The sequence below is a fragment of the Phyllobates terribilis genome, unplaced genomic scaffold (assembly GCF_046119375.1).
Source record: "Phyllobates terribilis strain yellow unplaced genomic scaffold, ASM4611937v1 Scaffold_9__5_contigs__length_417890890, whole genome shotgun sequence".
NCBI lineage: Eukaryota > Metazoa > Chordata > Amphibia > Anura > Dendrobatidae > Phyllobates > Phyllobates terribilis.
The window spans coordinates 19,852,946-19,874,605 of record NW_027362769.1 but is presented as its reverse complement, the minus strand read 5'-3'; the positions used below and the strand labels follow the sequence as shown (position 1 = coordinate 19,874,605).

Genomic DNA, 21,660 nt, shown 5'->3' with positions numbered 1-21,660 from the left:
ACACAAACCACAAAATTGTTAACCCCTTCTTGGATAGGATCAAGTTACCACTCAGTGTTCTCTAGATACTCTAGGGGGGGGGGGGGTCAATATTTTGTCCCACCACTCCACTCCTTTTCAATGGACTGATAGACATATACAAAGAAGGGATATTCATATGCCTATTTGGGAAACTACACTGCTCTAAAAAATAAAGGGAACACTCAAATAACACATCCTAGATCTGAATGAATAAAATATTCTCATTGAATATTTTGTTCTGTACAAAGCTGAATGTGCTGACAACAAAATCACACAAAAATCATCAATGGAAATCAAATTTATTAACCATTGGAGGCCTGGATTTGGAGTCCCCCCCCCCCCCCTCCCCCCCAAAATTAAAGTGGAAAAACACACTACAGGCTGATCCAACTTTGATGTAATGTCCTTAAAACAAGTCAAAATAAGGCTCAGTATTGTGTGTGGTCTCCACGTGCCTGTATGACCTCCCCACAACGCCTGGGCATGCTCCTGATGAGGTTGCGGATGGTCTCCTCCCAGACCTGGACTAAAGCATCCGCCAACTCCTGGACAGTCTGTGGTGCATCTTGACTTTGGTGGATAGAGCGAGACATGATGTCCCAGATGTGCTCAGTCAGATTCAGGTCTGGGGAACGGGCGGGCCAGTCCATAGCTTCAATGCCTTCATCTTGGAGGAACTGCTGACACACTCCAGCCACATGAGGTCTGGCATTGTCCTGCATTAGGAGGAACCCAGGGCCAACCGCACCAGCATATGGTCTCACAAGGTGTCTGAGGATCTCATCTCGGTACCTAATGGCAGTCAGGCTACCTCTGGCGAGCACATGGAGGGCTGTGCGGCCCTCCAGAGAAATGCCACCCCACACCATTACACCATTACTGACCCACTGCCAAACCGGTCATGCTGAAGGATGTTGCAGGCAGCAGATCGCTCTCCACGGCGTCTTCAGACTCTGTCACGTCTGTCACATGTGCTCACTGTGAACCTGCTTTCATCTGTGAAGAGCACAGGGCGCCAGTGGCGACTTTGCCAATCCTGGTGTTCTGTGGCAAACGCCAAGCATCCTGCACGGTGTTGGGCTGTGAGCACAACCCCCATCTATGGACGTCGGGCCCTCATACCACCCTCATGGAGTCGGTTTCTAACCGTTTGTGCAGACACATGCACATTTGTGGCCTGCTGGAGGTCATTTTGCAGGGCTCTGTCAGTGCTCCTCCTGTTCCTCCTTGCACAAAGGCGGAGGTAGCGGTCCTGCTGCTGGGTTGTTGCCCTCCTATGGCTCCCTCCACGTCTCCTGGTGTACTGGCCTGTCTCCTGGTAGCGCCTCCAGCCTCTGGACACTACACTGACAGACACAGCAAACCTTCTTGCCACAGCTCGCATTGATGTGCCATCCTGGATGAGCTGCACTACCTGAGCAACTTCTGTGGGTTGTAGAGTCCATCTCATGCTACCATGAGTGTGAAAGCACAACCAACATTCAAAAGTGACCAAAACATCAGCCAGAAAGCATTGGTACTGAGATGTGGTCTGTGGTCCCCACCTGCAGAACCACTCCTTTGAGTGTGTCTTGATAATTGCCAATAATTTCCATCTATTGTCTATTCCATTTGCACAACAGCATGTGAAATTGATTGTCAATCAGTGTTGCTTCCTAAGTGGACAGTTTGATTTCACAGAAGTTTGATTTACTTGAAGTTATATTCTGTTGTTTAAGTGTTCCCTTTATTTTTTTGAGCAGTGTATATATACTGTGTTGGGTGTGGGGGGAGCGGTTGCGGCGGAGGAGCGGGGCACAGCAGGCAGCAGCTGCCTGCTGCCGCCTACACTGTCCCCGCTGCTAAAGAAAATGAATATTCATGCTCCTTAATAGCTTCACACAGTGTATCCGCTGCGCGGCTCCTGCTACTGCCGCTATTGAGGAGCATGAAGTCACTGCTCCCCGCACACACAGTCCCGGCGTGGGGAGCAGTGATTTCCGGCAGCTGATCTCTCCTTGTAAGCTGCGCATGGCAGTGGCGTCATGCGCGACTCACATGGCGAGATCAGTGTGGGCAGAAAGGACACAGTGCTGGAGGCGAGAGAAGAAAGGTGAGTAGGAGTGTTAATTTTTTTTATGTGCAGCGTGATGGGGATTAGGGGGACCACGCATACTAGAATAAGGATGAGGGGGGCCATACATACCAGTGTAAGGATGAGTGGGCTATACATACCAGGATAAGGATGAGGGGGCCATGCATACCAGGATGAGGATGCCATGCATATGAGGATGAGGGGGCCATGCATATGAGGATGAGGGGGCCATACATATGAGGATGAGGGGGCCATACATATGAGGATGAGGGGGCCATACATATGAGGATGAGGGGGCCATACATATAAGGATGAGGGGGCCATACATATGAGGTTGAGGGGGCCATACATAACAGGATAAGGATGAGGGGCCCATACTTACCAGGATAAGGATGAAGGGGCCATACATACCAGGATAAGGATGCGGGGGCCATGCATACCAGTATAAGGATGAGGGGTGCCATGCATACCAGGATAGGGATGAGGAGTGCCATGCATACCAGGATAGGGATGAGGGGTGCCATGCATACCAGGATAGGGATGAGGGGTGCCATGCATACCAGGATAAGGATGAGGGGTGCCGTGCATACCAGGATAAGGATGAGGGGTGCCATGCATACCAGGATGGGGATTGCTGTGCCATGCATACCAGGATGGGGATTGCTGTGCCATGCATACCAGGATGGGGATTGCTGTGCCATGCATACCAGGATGGGGATGGGGGACACGTATAATAGGAAGGGGGGTATATCTACCTGGATGGTGGATATTATCAGAATTGGGGGACATTACACCTATACCAGTGTCAGCAGCAGACCCCCTCCCCCTTAATAGTGCATCGTGACCACATTTTTTGCTTACATTTTTTTTCTTTTTTCCTCCTCTAAAACCTAGGTGCGTCTTAAGGTCTGGTGCGTCTTATAGTTCGAAAAATATGGTAATTACAAAAGCGACTAATAAGAGGTTCTTTATGAAATGGGCATTTTGCGAAGAAGGGGAGAAGATGGGGCACATGCTGGCTATGGTTGTCAAGGCACAACAAAAATCATCATGTATTGGGGCTATTAAAGATTCATCAGGAGAAGAGCTATGCTCTCCCCCGGATATACTTGGAGTGTTTAGGGATTTTTATGCTTCACTATACACCTCCAAGGTACAACCCACGTCTGAAGACCTGGAGGGCTTCCTTTCCCCTCTCTCTCTTCCTACACTGACTAGTATAGAATCCCAACTCCTAGACGAACCACTCTCACTTGGGAAATTAGAAGAAGCCTTGAGCTCCTTATCAAATAATACAGGTGCATCTCACTAAATTAGAATATCATCAAAAAGTTAATTTATTTCAGTTCTTCAATACGAAAAGTGAAACTCATATATTATATAGAGTCATTACAAACAGAATAATCTATTGCAAGTGTTTATTTGTGTTAACCCCTTTACCCCCGAGGGTGGTTTGCACATTAATGACCAGGCTAATTTTTACAATTCTGACCACTGTCACTTTATGAGGTAATAACTCAGAAGCGCTTCAACGGATCCCACTGATTCTGAGATTGTTTTTTCGTGACATATTGTACTTCATGATAGTGGTAAAATTTCTTTGATATGATTTGCGTTTATTTGTGAAAAAAATCGGAAATTTGGCGAAAAAATGAAAATTTTGCAATTTTCAAACTTTAAATTTTCATGCCCTTAAATCGGAGAGATATGTCACACAAAATAGTTAAGAAATAACATTTCCCACATGTCACTGGAGCACCCGCCATACATGGTGCATACCTGAGTACCCGATGCAGACTCAAGTAGCGAGCACTTGCGCTCAACACTAGTCGCCATATCGTCAGCATTTTTTTTTTTTATTTACTTTTGAAAAATTTCCAACCCTAACTCTAGCACAACCCTAAAGCATAACCCGAACCCTAGCCCAACCCTAACTCTAACCCTAGCACAACCCTAAAGTTTATTTTTTATGCCTTTCCTCATGCGGTATAAGTGATTAGACGACTTTATTCTTCCGGTTGGTGAGATTACAGCGATAACAGAATCATATCGGGTTTTTATGATTGACAGCTGTCATACACTAAAAGATGCTTTTTTTGCAAAGACTAGTTTTTGCATGGCCATATTTTGAGAGCTATAATTTTTCCATGATTCGGCCAACAGAGTCATGTCATGGCTTGTTTTTTGCGGAAAGAGTTGACGTTTTTATTGGTACCATTTTCAGGCAAGTAACATTTTTTGATCACTTTCTATTCCGATTTTTGGGAGGCAGAATAAACAAAAACCAACAATTCAGGAATTGTTTTTTTGTTTTTTTTTTATGCCGTTCTGTGTGTGGTGAAATTGATAAGGCAGCTTTAGTCTTCTGGTCAGTACGTTTACAGCGGTACTACATTTCTATAGTGTTTTTTAATGTTTTGGTGCTTTTACACAATAAAAGCTATTTTTTAGAAAAAATAATTTTTTTGCATCGCTTTATTCTGAGAGTTATAACTTATTTTATTTTTCAGCTGATGGAGCTGTATGGCTGCTTGTTTTTTGCGGGACAAGATAACGTTTTCAGCAGTACCATTTTTATTTACATTTGTCTTTTTCATTGCGTTTTATTCCATTTTTGTTTGGCGGTATGATGTTAAAGCATAGTTTTTTGCTTAATTTTTTATTTTATACCGTGTTCACTAAAGGGGTTAACTAGTGCGACAGTTTTATAGGTCAGGTCATTCCGGACGCGGCGATGCCAAATGTGTGTACCTTTGTTATGTTTTTTTTTCAGAATAATATTTATTCATGGGTACAATATATTTTTATTTTTTGGGATTATTTTTTTCTTTTTTTTAAAATATTTTTCCAATTTTGTTTTTATTTTTTGTTTCACTCTTATTCTTTTTTAACTTTTATATTTTGTCCCACTATGGGACTTTCATTTTTTTCACCCAGATCGCCTATATATAATAGAAATGCTGCAGCAGCATCTCTTTGCTATGCAGGCTGCAGCCTTGCGCACACAAGTTAGTTAGACTGCGCACTGAGCAGTCTACCTTACTTCCTGCTGTCTGGTCACCCGACTAGACATAGACATAGGGTCACCATGACAAGCATCGGGAGCCCGCACAAACAGCGAGGTACGCTGGTGAGGAGGTAATTATCTGCGCTTACCTCCCTTGCCGCCGGAATGCTGTCATCAACTTCGATTGCAGCATTTTGGGGGTTAATGTGCCGGGAGCGATGCAGGACTGCTCCTGGCACATAGTACCGGGTGTCAGCTGTGACAATCAGCTGACACCTGGTGACAATCGCCCCCCACCACTTGTGTGTGGGAGCGATCGCATTCTGCTTAATAGTACGTCCCTGGCCCAATAGGCCCAGGGCACAGGAACATACTATTACTGACCATGTCAGAAAGGGGTTAATTTGATGATTATGGCTTACAGTCAGTGAAAGCACAAAAGTCATTATCTCAGTAAATTTAAAATAATTAGCAAAAAACACCTGCAAAGGCTTCCTAAGCATTTAAAAAGGTCCCTTAGTCTGTTTCAGTAGGCTCCACAATCATGGGGAAGACTGCTGACTTGAGAGATGTCCAGAAGGTAGTCATTGACACACTCCACAAGGTCCCAGAGTTCCAATTTCCATTTGGAAATCGAGGTCCCAGAGTCTGGAGGAAGAGTGGAGAGGCACAAAATCCAAGCTGCTTGAGGTCTAGTGTGAAGTTTCCACAATCCGTGATGGTTTGGGGAGCCATGTCATCTGCTGGTGTAGGTCCACTGTGTTTTATCAAGACCAAAGTCCGCGCAGCCGTCTACCAGGAAATATTAGAGCACTTCATGCTTCCCTCTGCCGACAAGCTTTTTGGAGATGGAAATGTCATTCTCCAGCAGCACTTGGCACCTGTCCACACTGCAAAAAGTACCAATACCTGGTTTAAAAACAACAGTATCACTGTGCTTGATTGGCCAGCAAACTCACCTGACCTTAACCCCATAGAGAATATATGGGGTATTGTCAAGAGGAAGATGAGAGACACCAGACCCAATAATGCAGACGATCTGAAGGCTGCTATCAAAGCAACCTGGGCTTCCATAATACCTCAGCAGTGCCACAGGCTGATCGCCTCCATGCCACGTCGCATTGATGCAGTAATTGATGCAAAAGGAGCCCTGACCACGTATTGAGTGCATTTACTGAACATACATTTCAGTAGGCCAACATTTTGGATTTTAAAATAATTTTTCAAGCTGGTGTTATAAAGTATTTTAATTTACTGAGATAATGACTTTTGTGTTTTCATTGGCTGTAAGCCATAATCATCAACATTAACAGAAATAAACATTTGAAATAGATCACTCTGTAATGATAATGAGTTTCACTTTTTGTATTGAAGAACTGAAATAAATTAACTTTTTGATATTCTAATTTAGTGAGATGCACCTGTAAGTCACCTGGAGAGGACGGTATTCCGGTAGAGGTCTACAAAAAATATAGCAAATATATTCTCCCACAACTGCTAGAGGTTTTCAAAGAGGCATTATAGAGGGGGAGGCTTCCACCGTCCATGAACGAGGCCATAAGCGTAGTGATTCCAAAGCAGGGAAGGAATTTGCTGCTCCCAGAATCTTACCGTCCTATTTCAATACTTTCTTTTGACATTAAGATTCTGGCAAGCTGCTAGCCAATAGGCATAACAAAGTAATAACGTCCATAATTCATCAAGACCCGGCAGGCTTTATGCCAAATATGTCAACAGCGGTTAATATACGTAGACTGTACCTGAACCTTCAGCTTCCCAATAACCCTCTCCCAATCATAATAATAGCTATAGGGCCATAGCATCTTTGGATGCAGCTAAGCCTTTAACAGTATAGAGTGGGCTTTTCTGTGGAGTACACTGTCACATATGGGATTTGGGAACAAAGTTATCTCCTGGATTAAGCTTCTTTATTCTGCCCCCAAGCCAAAATTCAGGTTACCAACCTTAAATCTGGTCTGTTTTCCTTGCAAAAGGGCACGAGGCAGGGATGCCCACGTTCTCCATTGTTGTTCCACATAGCTATAGAGACACTGGCTGCGGCAATCCGCCTCTCCCCAATAATTCAAGGCTTCCCCTACGGGGACCACCAAGAAGAAATCGTATTGTATGCGGACGATATTCTTCACTTTCTAGACAACTGGCCGGAATCACTAAGGGAAGCTATGGCAATTATGGTTCTTTGTCAGGCCCCTCTAATAATTGGGACAAATCAGCACTCATGACTGTGGGAACTAAGCTCTCACATGAAGCGATGGAAGTGGGACAAATTAAAATTGTTCACTCATTTAAATACCTTGCGATAAAAATAAGTGAGAATATGGAGGAGTACAGTACAGACCTAAAGTTTGGACACACCTTCTCATTTAAAGATTTTTCTGTATTTTCATGACTATGAAAATTGTACATTCACACTGAAGGCATCAAAACTATGAATTAACACATTTGGAATTATATACTTAACAAAAAAGTGTGAAACAACTGAAAATATGTCTTATATTCTAGGTTCTTCAAAGTAGCCACCTTTTGCTTTGATGACTACTTTGCACACTCTTGGCATACTCTTGATGAGCTTCAAGAGGTAGTCACCGGAAATGGTCTTCCAACAATCTTGAAGGAGTTCCCAGAGATGCTTAGCACTTGTTGGCCCTTTTGCCTTCACTCTGCGGTCCAGCTCACCCCAAACCATCTCGATTGGGTTCAGGTCTGGTGACTGTGGAGGCCAAGTCATCTGGCGTAGCACCCCATCACTCTCCTTCTTGGTCAAATAGCCCTTACACAGCCTGGAGGTGTGTTTGGGGTCATTGTCCTGTTGAAAAATAAATGATGGTCCAACTAAACACAAACCAGATGGAATAGTATGCCGCTGCAAGATGCTTTGGTAGCCATGCTGGTTCAGTATGCCTTCAATTTTGAATAAATCCCCAACAGTGTCACCAGCAAAGCACCCCCACACTATCACACCTCCTCCTCCATGCTTCACGGTGGGAATCTGGCATGTAGAGTCCATCCGTTCACCTTTTCTGCGTCGCACCAAGACACAGTGGTTGAAACCAAAGATCTCAAATTTGGACATACCAAAGCACAGATTTCCACTGGTCTAATGTCCATTCCTTGTTTTCTTTAGCCCAAACAAGTCTCTTCTGCTTGTTGCCTGTCCTTAGCAGTGGTTTCCTAGCAGCTATTTTACCATGAAGGCCTGCTGCACAAAGTCTCCTCTTAACAGTTGTTGAAGAGATGTGTCTGCTGCTAGAACTCTGTGTGGCATTGACCTGGTCTCTAATCTGAGCTGCTGTTAACCTGCGATTTCTGAGGCTGGTGACTAGGATAAACTTATCCTCAGAAGCAGAGGTGACTCTTGGTCTTCCTTTCCTGGGGCGGTCCTCATGTGAGCCAGTTTCTTTGTAGCGCTTGATGGTTTTTGCAACTGCACTTGGGGACACTTTCAAAGTTTTCCCAATTTTTCGGACTGACTGACCTTCATTTCTTGAAGTAATGATGGCCACTCATTTTTCTTTACTTAGCTGCTTTTTTCTTGCCATAATACAAATTCTAACAGTCTATTCAGTAGGACTATCAGCTGTGTATCCACCAGACTTCTGCACAACACAACTGATGGTCCCAACCCCATTTATAAGGCAAGATATCCCACCTATTAAACCTGACAGGGTTCACCTATGAATTGAAAACCATTTCCGGTGACTACCTCTTGAAGCTCATCCAGAGAATGCCAAGAGTGTGCAAAGCAGTCATCAAAGCAAAAGGTGGCTACTTTGAAGAACCTAGAATATAAGACATATTTTCAGTTGTTTCACACTTTTTTGTTAAGTATATAATTCCACATGTGTTAATTTATAGTTTTGATGCCTTCAGTGTGAATGTACAATTTTCATAGTCATGAAGATACAGAAAAATCTTTAAATGAGAAGGTATGTCTAAACTTTTGGTCTGTACTGTATGTATCCCTAAATGTTGACCCCTTTCTGAGTAAATTCCAAAACAAAATAGCGGCTTGGTATAAGTTCACCTTGTCGGTGATGGGGAGAATCAATCTAATTAAGATGATCCTCTTGCCACAATTAATGTACCTGCTGCACAATGCACCAATATGGCTCCCTTTGCAAGTATTTTATAAAGTTAATAGAATTTTCAGAGACTTAGTATGGAAAAAAAAGGTTCCAAGGATAAAGCTCGAGACCCTGCAGAGACCAAAGGAGGATGGAGGGCTTGCAGTTCCTGACCCACTGGTGTACTATGTCTCCTCACAACTCTAGCATTTGAGGGAGTGGGAGAGTCCAGCTCCCATCCTCATCTGCTAGAATGATTAGGCATGTATTGGGAGTGAGCAATCTAGTGGAGGCTTTGGAAGGAGGCAGATAAAAGAATTACGAGCTAGTGGGAGGAACAATAAGAGGGATTCACAAAATATGGTCTAAAGTTAAAGAGATGATGGGCATGGTGGGGTACTCAAAATACTCACCCGTATGAAACAAATCTAACTACCCAGAATTCGATAGACTGGAGGGGTTCAGACAGTGGCAAAGATTGGGATTCTCTAAGTTTGTACAATTAGTCAAGGATAATAGGTTCAAATTATTCCAGGAGCTCCAAAATGAGTTTGGGGTCTCAAGTAAGGGATTTTATAAGTACCTGCACTTAAGGCATGCCTTTACAATACAGAAGGGTCTGGAGCCCGTTATCCAAAGCAGAGGAACAGCTTTCTTGGACACAGTGGTGGGGAAGGGGTTGACGAGAGGGGTAATCTCGGTCCACTATAAATGTCTAATGGAACAGGTCCTTAAAAAAACGAGGTATCAATCTTAAAACTAAATGGGAACAAGACCTGGGCACAATAGAGTAAGATACATGGGAAGATATTGTACAGTCCATGCCATTAGTGTCGACAAGTGAAGGGCAAATGCTTTTGCAATACTATTTGATCCATAGAGTATATAACACCCCTTTGCGCCTATATAAGTTTGGTTACAAAAACTACTCAAATTGTTAGGCTGTGTGCCCACGATGTGTCTTTTAAGCCTTTCCGCAGCGGCAAAAACGCTGCAGAAACGCTTAAAAAACGCATGGCAGAAGGCCTGCCATGTTCCCCAATGATAATCCGCATGTGCTGTTCACATGCTGCGGAAATTTCCGCAGCATGTGCTGTTCACATGCTGCGGAAATTTCCGCAGCATGTGCTGTTCACATGCTGCGGAAATTTCCGCTGCAGATTATCATTGCGGAAAAAAAACGCAGCACTACCAATTATTTTGCGGAAGTGCTGCATTTTCACCGCCATTGACTTGCATTGGAACGCATGGATTACGCATCACTGGATCTATAGATGCGGATTCCATGTGTTTCAATGTACGGATGGTACCCCGGTCTGGAGAAGAGGAGACTCTCCTCCGGACCCGGGTACCATAGAACCTGTAAAAAAAATAAAATAAAATAAAAAATAAAATTATATTTACCTTCTGATGGCCCGCAGTGTGCTTGTCTCCGCTTGCCGGCAGATCGCGATGGACTGAAGGACCTGCGCTGACGTCATTTAGTCATGTGATGGCAGGTCCTTCAGTGTACCGTGAGCTGCCGGCAAGCCAGGATGGATCGAATAAAGACTGCGGGGGCCATCAGAAGGTAAGTATAGATTTATTTTTTTTATTTTTTACCATTCTTTGGGGTCACACTATATAAATCCATGCCATTTGCATGGATTTATATAGTGTGAACAAGTTGACAAGCACTTTCCAAGTGATGCTAAAATCGCTTGGAAAGCGCTTGTCAACCCGCATGCGGAAATGCATGTGAAGACGCTTCACTTCCGCTTGTCCCTGGCAGGAAAAACGCATGTACAATCTGCATGTACAATCTGCATGTACAATCTGCATGTACAATCTGCATGTACAATCTGCATGTACAATCTGCATGTACAATCTGCATGTACAATCTGCATGTACAATCTGCATGTACAATCTGCATGTACAATCTGCATGTACAATCTGCATGTACAATCTGCATGTACAATCCGCATGTACAATCCGCATGCGTTTTTTTCTGCCAGGGAGATGCAGAAACGCTCAGGAAAAAAATCCGGAGCATTTCTGCATCGTGGGCACATAGCCTTATAGGTGTGGCAATCCTGACGCAGACCTATTTTACGTAATGTGGGGGGGAATTTAAATGTGTGATTGTGAACCTACCTGTTCATGTTTTAAAATGTTTTAATAAAAGTTATTTGATTAAAAAAAAGCAGAACAATCTGCTGCAAATACTGATATGTTGGCAGTAAAAATGCAGCATAAATTACATGTGTTTTTGTTGCATTTTTTAATGTGTGTAATGTATTTTTCCTACTCATTAATATGGGTGAAATCTGCAGCAAAAACGCTGAAAGAATAGACATGCAGCGGATATAAGTAAGCAGCGTCTGCGGGAGACATCAGGATTCTCATTCACTTTCAGGTACTAGGAAATTCTTCAGGCTCTGTGACAAATCTTAGCACAAAAATGTGACATAATCGCAGTGTGTGCACACACCCTTATTATTTTGGGGACTACTGAAGAGCAATCACTAGTCACATCAGGAGAACTGAAAAGTCCCCTTTAATAAGGCTGAGGATACTGGAGAATTTCTGTAATAACGAGTTAGCTTGTTGGTGAAGCTGCTACTCAAACATTTATTGCTACTGATCAATAAAATATGTAAGAAATCTTTAGTTTCTGCTAAAAAGTTATTTCTGTAATTGTTCCTTGTAAACTCTCATGATGGCTGTCCTCCATCTTTCATGATAATCTGTACTTTTTAAGAGGCTGTCTCTGGCAGCGTGTGAAGTTAAGTGCTGCGAGGAAATGGATTAATAATACATTATAGAATGTGAACATTGCAGGATAATAATTGATGACGTTTCTCTGCTCTGCTTAATTTCAAGCTGTAAAGAATACAGAAATGCACTGGATGACTTGTCTAAGGCCTCGCTGAAGATCTGCCCAGAGGATGGCGCTCTGCCCAGCGGGTATGTTCAGCGTTTCTCATCCCGCTCTATTCTGTATATTGCCGTCTACCTGATGAAAGGAACGTGAAGTTGAATGTTTTCCGTTCCTGTACTTCAGAGCGATAGAAATGGAAGAGTGAACTGATGAGCCGCACAACCGTGCAGTCACTGCTGAACAAGCACAAAGTCACAGCCTTGTTCCCACGGGAGCCAATTATTACTTGTCATTAGTGGGACAGCACTGCCACGCTCATTCTTTCTGTTATTTCACTTAGGAAATGCTATTATAGGGGCAAGAATGTGAAAGGGAGATCGTCGTTTCTTAGGAAATCGATTTACAAAATCCATGTCGGCTGTTATTGTGGCACATCTGTTCCTTATGAAGACATCTCGTGTAAATTTCACCATGAGCTATAGCCGGTGTGGAGATTTACTTACGAATGGCCCATCACATTCACTTTGGCATAATAGCTGTTTGCAAGAAAAGTACTGATCCTTTATTGGGGCCCCCTTACCCATTAGATTGTTTGGCTGATGGCGATCCCTCCAGACTTCCCCACTCATACAGGACTGCTTCGCTCCTGTGTTCTCTGAGAGCCAGACTTCTCCAGGGAGAACCAAAACATCTGCCATCAAATTGCAACTGGCAAGATCATTCTTTTCCTCAACAACTGTCATGGGAGTGTTAGAGGAATGTTAGAATATACGACCCCTAAGTATGAGTGTAAAGCCCTGTTAATGCTTTTCACATTCATACCATGCTTGAAGTATTTAGTGAGGGAATTTTTGAGAAATCAATCCTTGAAGTGTTAAACGGGTATTCCCATCCCCAAGACTCTATTTCAATATGTAGTAGGTGTAATAATAATATTATCAAATTTCTCCAATTAGAAATATGGGCTAGTTCTCCTGGTAGGCTATATCACTTGCCCCATGTGCAGGGCATTGCAGTTGCTTAGCTATCCATGGTTACGGCCACTGACATAGTGACATTTAGTTAGTTGTTGGTCGTAACCATGGAAGTATAGTGCCCGCACCAATGCCCTTGTGATTATATCTTCAAGGATGGATTTCTCAAAATGGCCCATGCCAGGGTTCCACAGAGACGACAACTGGGAAATCACATAATATCTCACCGTTGCCGTCACTCTGTCAGGATTTCGTCAGGAATATGCGAGCACACGATCTCGATTACTCACTACATAGGTATCGGCAAGCGACCAATGAGCGTATGGCGTCACACCTCCGGATTCCAACGCATGGAATATGTGTATACCACCCTTACAGTCACTGTCAGCTTCACGATAGCTCAATTATTATTATTATTATTCTCTGCCGCCACCACCGGCCAGATTTGAAATATAATACAGGTCTGGTCGGACGCCTGCGTTCTGGTAGCGTATATGGCTTCGGAGGAGGGAACGATTACAGGACAAAAGAAACAGGCCTATTCAATTTTATATTTAATCCAAAAGGGTGGCAGTTTTATGAAAAATATACAAAAGGGGATTTCCAATACAGAATAGACAGTTACATAAAATAAACAGGATTACTGAAGAAACTTACTATAGAGTTCGCAGAGACGAATCAGTATAGCTGGAGGAGGGGTTCCCTGATTTGATTTGAGCGTTATCAAACGCGATACGTTGCTTATAGTATCTATACCCCCTTGGCAACGAATGCTCATCTATCCTCCGTGGACTCTTTTATGCCTAAGGGAAGATCTTCCCACACACCCCCTGTGCTAACATCATGGGGCTGGACTCTAGCCTGCACATTTTATTTAAGATATCTGGTTTTTGGGATAACTTATCACTGGTTGATCCCAGAAGCCCAAAAGTGATACCATATTTTCTATTATGATTTTACTTTCATTTAGAGACCACACATGGTGTAGCTGTGATCCGTTATTCTGGTTCTCTAGCGCTACAGCTCCCCGGAGGGGCTTACAGCTACGAAAAATAAGCATCTTGTTCCTTGGCTGACACTGCCACTAAAAATATGGGTCTCCTTATTATCAGAATTATGGAACTTGAGTTATTCCATATTTCGTATCGGTGCCAGGCATCGTGGGACCCTCTTAAATTCCCTTTTTCATCCTGGGAAGCAAGCTTCAACAGCTACACGTAAATTTATCGCAAGCCGGTGTCTAAGCATCCCCTGCTGCCTCCAGGGAGAAACACCCTCGTTTTTTAATTAGGTTATAGCTTTACAAGTCACTTCTGCTGTAGGTGATAATTTGCAGAGAGACAGATGCTGGACTGTCAGCTCTTCTCTTGTGACAAATGGTAGATAAGAGAGTGGTGAAGAGGGGTTTGGGAGAAATGGTTCATATTTTCTTAATCTCTCCCTGACAGCCCATGTCATACTACAAGCAAGGTATGACTGTAATAAGCATTAAATGGGTTTTATACTCATGCCTTTAGTTAGGGATTGAATACCCTGCTGACAGGTCCCATTTAAAGGCCTACCATGCAGATTAGACTTTCTGCTGACCCCACCTATATTGGCCGGTTTGGTCGACTCCAGTCCAATGTGTATGGGGGCCTTCAGATCATTATAATTGGCAGGTTTCCAGCCAAGTCATTGTATACCCATAGGTTTACCTGTATTGCACAAGACTTGTGTTCTAGCATTTCCATCATTGTCTTGGAGAATGAATGTACAGTACAAGACATTGCCCCTTTATAAAGGTGGGTAAGTGAGAAGGAAACAACAATTGCAGTTGCTGCACAAGACTGGTTTATAAATGTAATTAAAACTACTGATCAACCATGATTGTGCAGAAATAAATGACTGCCATATTCATGACCCCTCCTCAACAATGGCAACCAATTAAAGGTTTTATTATCATCCGGAAAGTGGAGGTCCGACCCGTCTGCAGAGTATGGTGGATTTTACCATGTGATACACATGTTAGTAAATGTTATTAAAAATCCTAGAACTAATTCTTGGCTTTTCTTTTTTTCTGTTTTGTAGCATGATGGACATTAGGCCAAAAACCAGCAGTCCGGCAAAAATGCAAGAAAATAGCTTGTCTCAGCCTAACCGTACGGTGGAAGCAGAACCTCCGAGCACTGGTACATGAGCACAGGGGCCTTCTCCTGTTTCCATGCAGATTATACTTATTTTCGTATTGAATCTTATAAAGTGGAGATCAAGGCTACCACAGGTTGTTCTTTATTGGCCCAATATATGCAAACTTTCCATCCATTAAAACCTTCAGGTTACACTGACATGCAGATTTCTAGCAGAAAGGTACATTTATCTGAATGGAGCCTTCAGAAATCCGCACACTTACAGCAGAAACGGCCCCATTGAATGGTATAATAGGGATTTCTCATCTGCAGAGTTGTCTACAACAATCTACCGCATGTGTACATTAATGTACCGTTCTTTTATTTCTGATCATAGCACTTTTTTTATCGCCTGTGCATCATGGCTTTTTCTCATGTGCCATCTATATAGTATGATATGCCGCCTTCTCCCTGTGTCGTGCATTGTCTGTGAGTGTCCACTCACTCTCCGTTCACGGGTACAGACTGTGTTCTGGTGGGAAACGATGGGAAGGGCTATCATCTTGCTGGGGATATTAAGCTGCAGGTGAAGTATGTTTTATGGGGAAATGAGGGGAAGCAGGAGCGAGTGATTTACCATGCAGAAGTTTTGGGCAGGTGTACATAAAAAGCTAAAAAGTAAGAAAGCTTTCAAAAATAGAAGTTTATTGTTATCAATTAACATGATATAAAGTGAATGAGAAATCTAATTCAGATCAATATTCTTTGAATGATGTCTTGAGATGTTGTTTCAATATTGCCACATAATCTTCTTTTCTCATGATGCCATCTATTTTATGAAATGCACCAGTCCCTCCTGCAGCAAAACAACCCAACAAACATGATGCTGCCACCCCCGTGTTACACAGTTGGGATGGTGTTCTTACGCTTCCAAGCTTTTCCCTTTTTCCTCCAAACGTAATAATGGTCATTATGACCAAAAAGTTCAATTTTAGTTTCATCATACCACAGGACATGTCTCCAAAAATGAAGGTCTTTGTTCCTGTGTGCATTTGCAAACATTAATCTGACTTCTTTATGTTTATTTTGGAATAATGGCTTCTTCCTGGCAGAGTGGCCTTTCAGCCCATGTTGATACAGTACTCTTTTTACTGTGATTGACACAACCTTACCAGCTTCCACCATCATCTTCACAAGGTCTTTTTCTTTTGTCCTTGGGTTGATATGCACATGTCGGACCAAAGCACGTTCATTAGTGTTGAGCGTGTAGGTTTCATTGACCCTTTCGGCGAGCACGCTCGGGAGCTCGCCGAGTATTTTGGCGTGCTCAGCATTTCTTTTACTGTCGCTGCACCTCCAAGTGTTACGGCTGTCAGACAGCTCTGACACATGCATAGATCGTCTGTTTGAGAGTCAATCTCTGCATGTGCCACAGCTGTCTGACAGCTGTGACACTTACAGGCGCGGCGACAGTAAAAAAAAATGCAGAGCACGCCAAAATACTCGGCGAGCACCCAAGTGTGCTCGCCGAAAGGGTTAACGAAACCTAATCACTCAACACTACCATTCTTGTCTGGTGTGCATTAAAATACATCCACAGGTATGTCTCTAATTAACTCAGATGTTGCCAAAAAACACATGACATCATCATATGGGCTGTCCAGAATTGTTTAAAGGCATAGTAATCTTAGTGTATGTAAACTTTTGACTTTGCAGTAAGTAATAAAAATGCCTTAAAACATTCTCTCTCTCATTATTCTGGCTTTTGGCAAATATTAAAAATTATGGTAATCCTAACTGACCTAAAACGGGAAAGGTTTATTCTGATTTCACGTCCGATATTGAGAAAAGAGTGTCTGCTATATTTCTATATGAGATTATGGGGCCATTTTATCAAGCCTCTTTTGGCAGAAAATCGAGATAGAAAAGTTGTAAATATTGGTGCTGCCCCTAGTTATGCAAAGATTTAGAAACTTTTGGAGATTTTCTTCCAGTTCCTCCAACTTTTTGAAAAGTGGGCAGACCTTAGAGGAAGAGGGGCATTGCTGGTCACTGCACGACAAATTCACCACAACTTACAGCACAAAATGATTTTTACTCAGCGGACCGTGCATCAACACTGACTTCTAAATCTGGATGAATTCCCCCAACTGTGTGAACGATTTGTAAAGTGAATTCAGAATTAATAAAGGTCTGACCTTTAGGAGGGCGATGCTACACGTTCATTTCATCATATCCAGAAAGGCTTTGTCATCCGGACTTCCATTGTTACTGGCCGGCATCCTTAGAAGGTTCTTCTCTTCGGTCGTCTCTCATGGCTCTTTCATGCAGCTTGCTTTATACTCCTAGAACTATTTATGTGATTGATATAACTGTATGGAAGAGCATTCTCCACACCGGGCAGAACTTCATAGACTTTAAAAGCAGATTTTTTTTGTTGCAAAGAAAGGATCCCTTTTTTCACTAACATTAACACTTTGTAGATGTGCGTCCTCTGGTCAGGATGTAGTTCTCGTTATTAGACTGATTCCCGTGTTTATTCTGGGAGAATTGGTGTCTGCTGCCTTTTATTATGTGGCATTACACTCAAACCTGGTGACTCGAAGCAATAAATCTAGATTTTGGAAGCCCTCTAAGGTGCCATGGCACGGACTATTGCAGTCTTGCTGTAATTTAAAAGTAGAGTTACTTTAAATTCATAATGTCAGTTAGTACAGAAATAAAGGGGAGTTCCGATGTTATAAAATGGTCTCTTGTTTGGTTATGCCATCACTTTGATTGGTAGCGGTTCTGGCCCCTGGGTCGCCTTACAGGTAAACCCTGTGGCTGTTATGTTGTATCAGTGCTGAAGTCCCCTTTTTCTCAGGATATCTGCAGGTCCCAGAGGTCAGGTCCCCCCTCACCATACAGTTCTGTGTTATTCTAGCAATATGCTATCACTTTCTGGTGTGGGAATACCCCTTTACACATGCTATTTTTTTCATCTGTATATTTTTTCTATCTTCTGTAAATGACTATGGCTGCACCAGTCCTGCCTGAGCTGCTGCAAGCTCAGGAGCAGATCTTTGCTTTGTAGCAGGCAATGTGCTCGGTAAGTGAGACTATGTCCCATTAACTGTTGTGCTAGGAATGGAAGGGATGGACATGTCCTCCCAGCCCTCTCTATGACCTGCTTCTAGCTTTATAATAGAGATGTTACCTTTTACATCCAGTGTCGGAGTATTCAGGGATTCGATGGCCAGTGTGAACATTTATCATTTTTCTTTATACTGACAGAGGGAAAAATAATAAAGATTTAGTCAATTCTGTTATAGTTACATAGATGTTTATCTCATGGAATTGTTTTCTCTTTCAGCTAAAAAGTCTTCAGGGGTCTTATCATTTTTTCGTGGAACTGGTGGGAAAAGTCCAGACCTATCGGCACAGAGAAAGGAAACCTTAAGAGGTGCTGACAGCGCTTACTATCAAGTGGGGCAGATGGGCAGAGATGGGGGCGAAAACCAAGGAGCTGAAAATCAAGGTACTACTAAAATGCTAAAGGGCTTCTGTCAGCTCAGAATGACTGCTCAAACCAAGTTCAGGCGCTCGGTGCATCATGGCGCGGCAAATCATTTATATACACCTTTCACCTGCTAGTTTTCCCTCGATCTCTGCACTTCTCTGGCTCTATGAAGCCAGAGCTGTCAATCACATAAAGGGGTGGTGGAGATAGAGAGAAATAAGTTGGTGGGAAGGGGTATATAAATGATTGGCCGTGCCATGATGCACCAAGCAGTGGCACTTGATTTGGACAGTCATTCTGTGCTGACAGATTTAATTACGGATGTATATATATGATATTTATAACAATGTATCTAAAATAAAACACATCATACTATCTGATAAATGGGTTGTGGGCGAACACCTCATATGGGTCTTTGGACGTGTACAAATAAAATCTATATTATTAAATTAAAATTGACAATAAAGCCCAGTACAAAAAAGTTGAAAAAGTGTCAATTCAGCTCACCACTCCTGTGTTGGAGATAGTGTCCCAGGAGACTTCCAGGGTGGACAGTCAGTGGTCGGGGTGGGGTGCACGGAGAATGCACTGCTCTGGCTTCCAGGTCAAATAGCTCTCAATGGTCCAAAAGGGGATGTTCTCCAGCACCAATGGGAGGTAGTTAAAACTTGGCTTTTAATCAAATAGATTAAAAATAATTGACAATATCTGCTCATGTTAAAAAACCCATAATGCTTATGCGTTTCGGGTAGTAAAAGACCCTTTTATCTTGGCTGACAGCTTGGTTTGGGGTACTTCCTTAAATAGTAAATGTTGTGCATCCACAACATGCTCTGCATAATTCCCCTGCTCCTATGTATGCTGTCTTCTAATGCTCTGCTGACCCGTCTCTCTGGTACATGCTCTGCATAATTCCCCTGCTCCTATGTATGCTGTCTTCTAATGCTCTGCTGACCCGTCTCTCTGGTACATGCTCTGCAGAATTCCCCTGCTCCTATGTATGCTGTCTTCTAATGCTCTGCTGACCCGTCTCTCTGGTACATGCTCTGCATAATTCCCCTGCTTCATCTGTCCCACTCCAATCAATATTCACATATGTTTGTTCTTTCCCCACTCTATACCTTATCTGATTTTTAGAGGTGCTAAACTGCAGAGACTTGCGTCCTGGCTCTGTCTTTGATCACCCAGCCATCTCCTGCTGAAATGACCAGCTGTTAATTTATCCACAAGCCGTTCCCACAATGCCCTACACCTGATATAGTTTAATGTGGCCTATATATTTAGACTCTGTAAGGGGTGCACGCGTGCTGGGGTGTGCACGCGTCTTCTTGTGCAAAGTGGCTTCGGAGAGAAGTGGCAGTTATTTCAGAGGCAGTTAGTCAGGTAACAAACACTTTGACCACTTACTCTCCTTAAACTATGTTTCTGTTAGCTCTCACTTTTTCCTCTATAGTCCTCCACTTTCTAATAACCCCTCAAATCCCTACACCAAGTAAGAAACTCATCATCTCTCCCTCTATCCTCCCCATTCATCTCACCTCCTCCTCCAAATTATTCCTCAACATTCAATCCTGGATCTCCAAACACAGACAGCCACCTCATGCTCTCTCTTGCTCCCACCTGCTAACACTTTCTCTGCTCCTCCTCACTGCTGGAGATATCTCTCCAAATCCTGGTCCTCCTCGCCATATCCCCACAGTTACTTCTACCTCCTATCCACGACCTTCCTCAAACTGTCGCAACCCTTCTAACCTCATACCCATCCAACTAATACCCACCTCCTCAGCTATACTAACAGGAGCTCTATGGAACGCTCGCTCTGTCTGCAACAAACTTTCCTTCATCCACGATCTTTTCATTACAAACAAACTCTCCTTCCTCGCCATCACCGAAACCTGGCTCACCCCCTCTGACACAGCCTCCCCAGCTGCCCTTTCATATGGCGGATTCCACCTTTCCCACACCCCCCGCCCCAATGGCAAACATGGTGGAGGCGTAGGTTTCCTCCTATCAGAACTCTGCGCTTTCACCAAAATCCCACTGCCACCCTCCGTTACACTCCCCTCTTTTGAGGTGCACTGTGTGCGCATCTATTCCCCCTCCAACCTCCAACTGGCCGTCGTTTACCGACCCCCAGGGCAAGCCACCACCTTCTTAGACCATTTCACTACCTGGCTGCTTCACTTCCTTTCCACTGACATCCCCACTATCATAATGGGTGACTTCAACATCCCCATTGACACTCCCCACTCGTCTGTCTCTAAGCTCCTATCCCTCACTTCCTCCTTTGGACTCACTCAATGGTCTTCCACACCCACCCACAAAGATGGCCACACACTGGACCTCATCTTCACCCGCCTCTGTTCCCTATCTAACCTCTCTAACTCACCACTCCCTCTCTCTGACCACAACCTACTGACATTCTCTACCCTCTCCTCTCCGGGTGCACAATACCCACTCCACAAACTCACACACCCTCGCAGAAATCTCAAACACCTTGACCTACACTCTCTCTCTGAATCCCTCCTTCCTCTCACAGACATAAATTCCTTGCACGATGCAGACGTTGCTGCTGCTTCATATAACACCACAATAGCTGCAGCTCTAGACTCGATCGCCCCTCTCACACACACCACACCTCGCACATTCAACAGACAACCCTGGCACACTAAACTTACCAAAGAACTGCGCCGGGCCTCCAGGGTTGCGGAGCGGAGATGGAAAAGGTCTCACTCCATCGAGCACTTCATCGCATTCAAGCAATCCCTCACTAATTTCAAGTCCGCACTCACTACAGCAAAACAAACCTACTTCTCATCTCTCATATCCTCCCTATCTCACAACCCTAAACAGCTATTTAACACTTTCAACTCTCTCCTTCGTCCCCCAGCACCTCCTCCCTCTTCTCTCATCTCAGCCGACGACTTTGCCTCATTCTTCAAACAGAAGATTGACACCATCAGACAAAACTTTGGCCTAAAGTCCACACAACCCCTCCTCATATCTACTCAACCCTCCTCCTCCAAACC

At 43.5% G+C, this 21,660-nt stretch overlaps 1 protein-coding gene across 4 annotated transcripts in view; it reads left to right on the top strand.

Moving 5' to 3' along the window:
* PIKFYVE (phosphoinositide kinase, FYVE-type zinc finger containing) overlaps positions 1 to 21,660 on the top strand; it is a 284,611-nt gene that overhangs the window by 197,696 nt on the left and 65,255 nt on the right. For all 4 annotated transcript variants that reach the window (XM_073646326.1, XM_073646322.1, XM_073646325.1 and 1 more), the window contains 3 exons: positions 12,050 to 12,133; positions 15,092 to 15,192; positions 18,485 to 18,649. In XM_073646326.1, the coding sequence (XP_073502427.1) occupies positions 12,050 to 12,133; positions 15,092 to 15,192; positions 18,485 to 18,649 (350 nt within the window). The remainder of the gene's footprint in view (positions 1 to 12,049; positions 12,134 to 15,091; positions 15,193 to 18,484; positions 18,650 to 21,660) is intronic.